The 7,737-nt window shown below is 42.2% G+C and overlaps 1 protein-coding gene across 1 annotated transcript in view; it reads right to left on the reverse strand.

The window, feature by feature from the left end:
* ep300b (EP300 lysine acetyltransferase b) overlaps positions 1-7,737 on the reverse strand; it is a 24,158-nt gene that overhangs the window by 4,432 nt on the left and 11,989 nt on the right. The window contains 13 exon segments of the mRNA XM_025064278.1: positions 94-850; positions 1,065-1,346; positions 1,440-1,601; positions 1,693-1,860; positions 1,937-2,102; positions 2,290-2,550; positions 2,727-2,877; positions 2,992-3,059; positions 3,821-3,898; positions 4,105-4,161; positions 4,812-4,892; positions 5,985-6,073; positions 6,186-6,425. Of these exon segments, the coding sequence (XP_024920046.1) occupies positions 94-850; positions 1,065-1,346; positions 1,440-1,601; positions 1,693-1,860; positions 1,937-2,102; positions 2,290-2,550; positions 2,727-2,877; positions 2,992-3,059; positions 3,821-3,898; positions 4,105-4,161; positions 4,812-4,892; positions 5,985-6,073; positions 6,186-6,425 (2,560 nt within the window).

Below are 7,737 nucleotides of genomic sequence, written 5' to 3' on the forward strand. Positions count from 1 at the left end.
TGTTCTTGTACTGCTGCTGATATAGCACAACAATGGCCCCAGCCCCTTTATGCTGCTGCTGCTGCTGCATTTGAGAAAGCATCTGCTGCTGATGTTGGGGAGAGCTCATTAAGCCCCCACCTCCACCAGCTCCACCTGCCATGTGCTGAAACTGGTGGTGAAGGGGGTGTTGAGGAGGCAGCCCACTCTGAGGTGGAATCCCACCAGGCTGCTGTTGAACAGCAGGTCCTGGACCCATGCCTTGCTGTGGGACTGGAGGCATTGTCTGAGTTGGGGTCTGAGGAGTTGGGGGCTGGGTCCCTCCAGACGTTGGCGTACTTGGTGCTGTGGTGCCATTGTTTCCCGGCGATGGAAGCCCAACCATAGGTCCACCTGGCGGTCCTCCGGCGGCCTGACCCACCCTCTGCATGCTGGCCATTCTTCTCCTCAACATCTGAGCCTGCTGGAGCCTGTGCTGTAGCTGCTGCTGCCGCAGCTTCTGCTTGATATTCAGACAGAAGGGGACCGGACATTTGTTCTCCTGACAGTGCTTAGCGTGGTAACAACACAGAGCGATGAGCTGCTTGCAGATGGGGCAGCCACCGTTCGTTTTGCGCTTGCAGCCTTTGGTGTGCTGAACAACGCGTTTCATCTTTTGGCAGGACGGTAAAGAGCAGTTGGCGTTGCGGCACTGGCAGGCGTGGACCAGCGACTGGATGCATCTCTGAATGCTGAGGCGACGTGAGTCTCCTGGGTTCTGAGTAGCTGCTGCTGACTGATTGTTGCTGTCGTCATCCAGCCCAAGACCAAGCTTGTCCATTTTGTGCTCATGACCTTTAGTGTTGTAGCAGGTGATGCACAAATCATAGTCCTGGAAAAAAGGGAATGAAAAGTTAAGATGAATTCTCAGATATCAAAAATGAACACACCAAGTAAGAACCTTCGACACAAAGTAAACACATTGATGATAAGATCGCAGACCGACACCACACAATTGAAAATATTATTATTTATGTTATCCATAAGACTTTTAAAAAAATGGCTGCCATCTTGTGAGAGACATCTGAGCCGCTGCTGTTTCTCACCTCGCAGACAGTGCAGTGGAAACGGGTCTCCACGTGATGTTTACACTCATTGCATGTGTAAACAAAGCGGTCCTGGCTCTGGTTGTGCAGTTCCACCAACATACACATGGAGCTCCACATGGACCTCCTGAGGGAGCTGAACTCCAGGTGCTTATCCCTGGCCAGAGTCAAAAAGGCATCACGGCCATCCATCAGATCACAGGCCATCAGAGGGTCGGAGTCAGTGATGGAGGGCAGGGAGTTGGCCGTGGGGCCAGCAATGAGACGGATGACGAAGAAGACCTGAAAATAAATTAAGGCAAATATTTTTATTACATTTTATTCATTTGTGAGCATGCAATGAACTATTACTACAATCAAATAAGACTCAAATACCTCCTTGTGTTTCTCCATGGTAGCATAAAGTTTTTGAGAAAGGTCATTGGAAACGTTGGGCATCCCTGGTTTCTTCTTGTTCGCTCGGCTCAAGCTGCTTTTGTTCTTGCTCGTTTTCTTATTGTTCTTCTTTTTGGCATTTTTGCTGTCGCCTTTTATGGTCTGAAATAAATGTTTCAGCAGGTATTAATTGCAAATCAATTCTTTTGGATGATATAAAAAAATAAATAAAATCAAAGTGACAAATGCTCACATCAGTGCTTTCGCTGGAGGTACTGTTCTCCTCCCTCTTCCTCTCCTCTTCCTCCTGCTCCAGCTCCTTTATGCTCTCCTCCAGCACATTTGGCCAAAAGTCGCCCTCAAAATATGGCAGCTCCTTGGCGCTGGTCAGCCGGTCCTCAGTCGCCTGCTTGAAGATGTCCTGAGGTAAAAAACACAAGTGTTAATACTATTGGCCTCTGTTCAATATTAGTTCATTAAAAAGAGAATTTTCTCACCTTGTAATCATGGACAATTCGCTCCGTTACAGCCTTGTCCAGCATCTTCTTGTACCACTCCTGCAGGCGTTTTGGCTTAGGGATCTTCTGGTCCTGTGGGTGACAGTGGAAGATGTAGTCGTCGCCTTCACTGGGCGGACAGGCCCAGATATGACCTGTTGTGAATCTAGAAAAACAGAAAATAAATGGTCATTGACATGGTTTATAAAAAAGAAAAGTCAGATGACTTCAATTATTACAAATACAAAAAATCCCAAGCAGCATATAAATGCAAACAGTTGGTATCATCCCTGCTGAAGAGCATACACTGAACCCACATTTATGTTTGAAATGATGTAAAACATTTCTCCTACCCCTGCCTCCTGACATATTCCAGATACCCTAGGAGAATCTCATGGTACACGGCGGTCCTGAGGTGTCGAGGTTTGAAAAAGTGCACACTGTCCAGGTAAGAGATGTACACACGTCTCTGGTTGGGAGGTGGGCAGTCGGAGCCGTACTCTTGAACGTGCATGCCAAAGAAGCAAACATCTGCTCCATCGATGTCTTCAAATGCAAACAGAGCTTTCATTCTGTAGGGGAAGGACTCTGCCATTTCTCCGTTGTCCACAAACCTAAAACAAAAGTCAAGATTTTACACATTTTAAGGTTTTCCATTTATTTTTTGTTAAGTTGTTAGGTTCGGCTGTATTACTTTCCTGACGTAGCCTCTTCTAGTTGTCATGATCAGAACAAATTTACAGAAAGATAATAAATCTCTATTTTTGATCAAAGTGTTAAGGTCTCCTACCTGGACTTCATGCCTGGTTTGACCTCCACTACCTTGTCTGAGACATGAACCACTCGGATGGTGACCTCACCAGATTCAGGGTGGCTTTGACGCTTGAGGTAGTCATTAACGCGTGTCTCCAAATAGTTCCCTAGCTTTGTCTGGGGAAGTCCTGGAAGAAAGGGAACAGAAAATGGAGAATGAAAAACAGCCACATGAAACTAAAAATATAAAATTATTTTTTACAGACTAAAAGTAAAGCACGATTGCAACACTCAGCACTTACTTTTGGCTGCGTATTTGTTTTCTTTTCGTGTCTTATTTGCCATTTTAAGGCAGTTGTCACAAACAAAGCTGTAGTAAAGACAGACAAACAACAACATTACAACATTATAAAGATTACTAACACCTCTGTTAGTATGACAAATATCAAGTAAATAACCTAACTCCTAACTGTTTCAACAATGAAAAAAAATAGCAGTGTTGAATAAACATTGTTATTTTTGTTATGTGTTTTCCATCCGTTTTAATGTCATTAGTTCTTGTTTTGACAATAGGGGCTTTTATTTGCTGTACAAAATCAACGACAGATAGAGTCAGAGAAATTATGGAAATGGTTTGTTAAAATAATTGTTTAAAGTATGAACAAACCCTCCAAAGAGGCACAATGTGACATCAAATAAATAGAAGTCAGGAGATAATGTATTTATTTCATGCCTGTCATGTCTTCAAACAACTAGAAAAGCTCAGAGGTCACTCGCTTCTTTTAATTCCTAACAGACCATACATGAGGAGAGATCAAACTGGGATCTTGGAATTCACTCTGCATGTTCTGCATTCACCCTGGTATGAAAGTCACGTCATTGTTCCAAAAGTTGGATCTCTTATGTACATTTTTAGTTTCAAATCTTTTAGCCAATTTATTTGTGGGGACTGTGTTTTGACTGTTGAAGGAAAATTTGCAGCTACACACAAATGTGCAGATGAATGTTGTGGAACCAATTCTTCCTGTACAGCATGTTTGCCATTTCTTTTATTTTCTGCAAATGGTTCAAGAAGAAAAAAGGAAGAGAAAGAAGAGAATGCACACAGTCTGCGTGTGATGGCTGTCTCACCCTGAAGGCCATATGGTTTCATGATGCAGGACACAGATCTGGTGCATTTTACGACCACAGTCAGTACATTCCACAAGTCTGTGCAGAAAGAAGACAAAAGCAGACACAATCTTCACTGTTAATGGGGCAACATGACGACACGTTTGTTCCTCTGCTGGAGTTAAACGGTTGTTTAAGAAGCAACACCAAAAAAATATTTTATTTTAAATTAAATTCATATTCATTCATTCATCATAAACATAAGAAAGATAATAGGTGTAAAAAAACAAAAGCAGGGCACATACAACTCAGGATCAAGTGTGTCGTTCTTCTTCCGTTGAAATTGGTCTTTATTTATGGACCTGTGGGCAAGAGAGGATACATTTTCATAAAAAAAAAAAGTTATGTTTTGTTATAGAACAAAAACTTTTCATGTAAATTCATTTTGGTTTACAAGCTTAGGAGTTTAGTAGTGAAAACAATACAAAAACTTTTCATGTAAATTCATTTTGCTTAGAAGTTTAGTAGTGAAAACAATGCCAGTTACCATGAGAAAACTGGACTATTTTAAATATGTATTCATTAGTGTATTAAATAATAATTTTCATCACACATTAATCAAGAGGCAGATTTGTTTTGTGATGCTGTGAAAATAAAAGTTGTTTCCTTATCTGACTTGAGCTGATGTTACTGGAAGACTATTCAATGACAAAAGAAATTGAATTTGTGATTACTTTTTTCTTTTTTTTCCCCCTCACATTTTTCTCTCCAAGAGAGCAAACAGAATACATCATTATATAAAATATTTAACATAATGTTTTTAAAATCTCAACATATTGTCTACATTTCCACATTGTTTTCATAAAGGAACAACAGGTTAACTAGTTGAAGGTAAGGTTAAAATAAAATAAAGTTGACATTAATCATGTGCATTCTATTTGGTCAATAAAGTTAACAGTTTGGATGACTAAGTTTACTAGTGCCACATGTGAGGTGAGGGAAAAGTACTCACGTCTGGGGCTGAGAGGGGTCGTCTCCCAGGGAAACGCTCTCACCCTGGATTTCGTTGAAACACTTCTCACAGAAGTGGTACCTGTCAGCAAGAAGCCCATATTTTGGTGAACTACACCGTTGGCCATCACCACAGCCAATCACAGACAGGGCACGGAGAAGCAGCCGCCAATCAGGGCAGGGCAGGGCAGGGCAGGCCGGGGGGGCACACACACAGGAGGAGGCAGAGGGCAAGGTAGGTCGTCGCCAGGCAGCCAATCGTGATGCAGGGTTTTTGTGTGGACGGGTGTTTTTGATTTTGCGCATAAATTTCGGAGCGGATGATTGGTCACACCAAAGCAGGCCAATGCAGACATCACAAGCGTTAAAAAAGGAGGGAGAGAATGGGAGAAGGGGAAGGGAAGAGTGGAGATGGGGAAGGGGAGTTCAAAATGAATATTAAAAAAGCGTGAAATAAATCGTTACAGGTCAGACAGAGACAATGGAGAGAAAGGAGGAGGAGAGAGGACGTGGACGAGGGGAGGAGGGACGAACAGGATGAGAACAACAACCAACAGAGGACAGAGAGCCAAGGCAAAGCAAAGATTAGCATCAGACATCCAGTGGTAAACAACAACATTACAGCAACATGAGAGACCACTAGGAGGCAGGGGGGCTGAGGATACCAGTCTCCAAACATGAAAGGGTGGATGAGGAAAAATTAAATACATGGAAAAGCAACAGAGACCCATCATCCTTGTAGGTCATTCATAAAGTGGGAACATTTCTTCTGCAGGTGGGCACAGAGTAGATACACAGCCATGTCCATTAAAACATAAGGAGTCACATGATTAAGACTTTCAGAGTTAAATAAATAAATAAATAACAGGAGTAAAAAAAACAAAAAACTGCTGAAGACAGGAGCCCACTTTATCAATGAGAACTGAGTGATAGTAAAAAATTAAATGTTTTAGTGTGGCCTACACAGCAGGATATAGTGCCAGGGCAGGGTCATCCCATGAAGCCAACTAAATAAGCGCCTCTGTGATTGCACTGAATACTTGTTACTAAACAATGTGCAGAAATACCACAATGCATATCTGAGCTGATCTAATCAGCCACAATATGTCTTAATTAATAGAACAATTCAAATGATCTGTTCATGCTCCGAGTCCAAAGTAACTAAAGCCCTTACCTGTTCTGGTAGCTAAAGTAAGCAGCGTCACGTTGGATGGTGCACAATTGTTTCCCGTAGCAGCATAGAGTTTGAGGGGAAAATTCATACTAAAAAAAAGGATGCAAAAACATTTAAAAAATGTTAATTAAAACAAATTTAGTATGTTAATTTACATGTTGTTAATGCAGTTTTGTAGTAAAGTCACTACAGCCCACTCACCTTCCTCCCACAACAGTAGCCCAGGCCCTGCATGACAGGGTCAATCTCCACCTCAAACACCTCAGCCAGCTTGGAGCAGTACTTGTAAACTCGGGAAGTCTTGCGGTTGTACAGCCAAGCGTTATTGAACATCAGCCAAATGTCCTCCACGTACTGCCACGGCTCCTGATACTGCCCGGTGTCCAACTTCCTTTTGATGGTCGACAAATCCATGGGGTTCTTCACAATGTCAAAGTAGTCCTGAGGTGGAGCGGCGGCAATCCAGATTTTAAGGGGAAAGATGAACGCGAGGGTGAGTGAAAAGATGAGTAGGGCGATGAGATGGCGCGTGGTCGTCCGTAGGAGGAGGATGAGGGACACAGAGGAGGTGCATCATCGTCGTGGTGGTCGTCAGAAGCCGTCACAGTCGTCCAGGTGGAACCAGAGTAGGGAGAGAAGAGGGTGCAGGGGAACAATGTTGTTGAGCGCTGCAGAAAAGAAGGTTCACGTGCAAACAGAGAGACATGACAACGTCTGCCCTCCAGCTCTCTGCTTTGCACCCTACTATTTTTTTTACCTTTCTGTAATACACTGCAAGGACAAGGCAGCCACTTAGACGTCTGCCTGGTCTGCAAGTCTACGATCCATTATGTTTAAAAGGATTATTGAAATAAATTAAAATTTAACCATGTCAGTGTTTGAAAGGACAGCTGGAGTTGCACAGCAATGAGCTACGAACGCTTTTACGACTTGGGTGCCTTAGTGATCAGGGTGCAAAACCAAGAAGAACAGAGCAATGGCAACATCAAGAAGCAGACAGATTCTTTGATCTTTATAAACACAGCAATTGGCATTAATAAGAGCAGCAGCCTGAGGAGCAATGTGATGAAGTAGTTAAAGCTAACAGTGTTGAGGTGAGGCCAATGTGAGTGGTGAAAGCACAGTTTCTGTTCCTGTTGTCAGATTGAAAAACATCAATCCTAACTTCTGCTGATGAGACCGATTGACTTTATATTATATTGACTAAATATTATACCATAGACGCTTGTAAAAGCAAAGGTTCGATCACAGGTCATCCACATCTATCACCCACAGTCTGATGCCTGCAGACCAGCCATTCTGTAGACCCGTAAGTATCGCTGAGGGCAACAGCTTCACCCCAGTTTAGAAAGCAACTCATGTGCTACAAGCGACGTCAAGATGCACCGCAATGACTAAATTCCGCCAACTCTTTAAAAGCTAAATTTTCGGTTATACTTTTGAATATTCTCCTTTACATTTTTCAATGTTAATAATTCTATCCTTTGAATTAGTCACAAATAAAAACAGGTGTGAAACACTGACATCTAACTGCTGTGATTTTTTCGTTTTGTTCCAGCATATTTAGGAATGTTGATTTACCTAGATTACCGTAATCAGTGTAAGAACATGATCCAATAGTCAGGAAAATTTAGGAATGTTGATTTACCTAGATTAATCAGTGTCAGAACATGATCCAATAATCAGGAAGAATATATATTATATTAGTGAATAATAAACACCGTCTCTCTAGTCAAAATGAAAGTCAAATAAT

This window comes from Cynoglossus semilaevis, chromosome 17 (genome assembly GCF_000523025.1).
Source record: "Cynoglossus semilaevis isolate Cse_v1.0 chromosome 17, Cse_v1.0, whole genome shotgun sequence".
NCBI lineage: Eukaryota > Metazoa > Chordata > Actinopteri > Pleuronectiformes > Cynoglossidae > Cynoglossus > Cynoglossus semilaevis.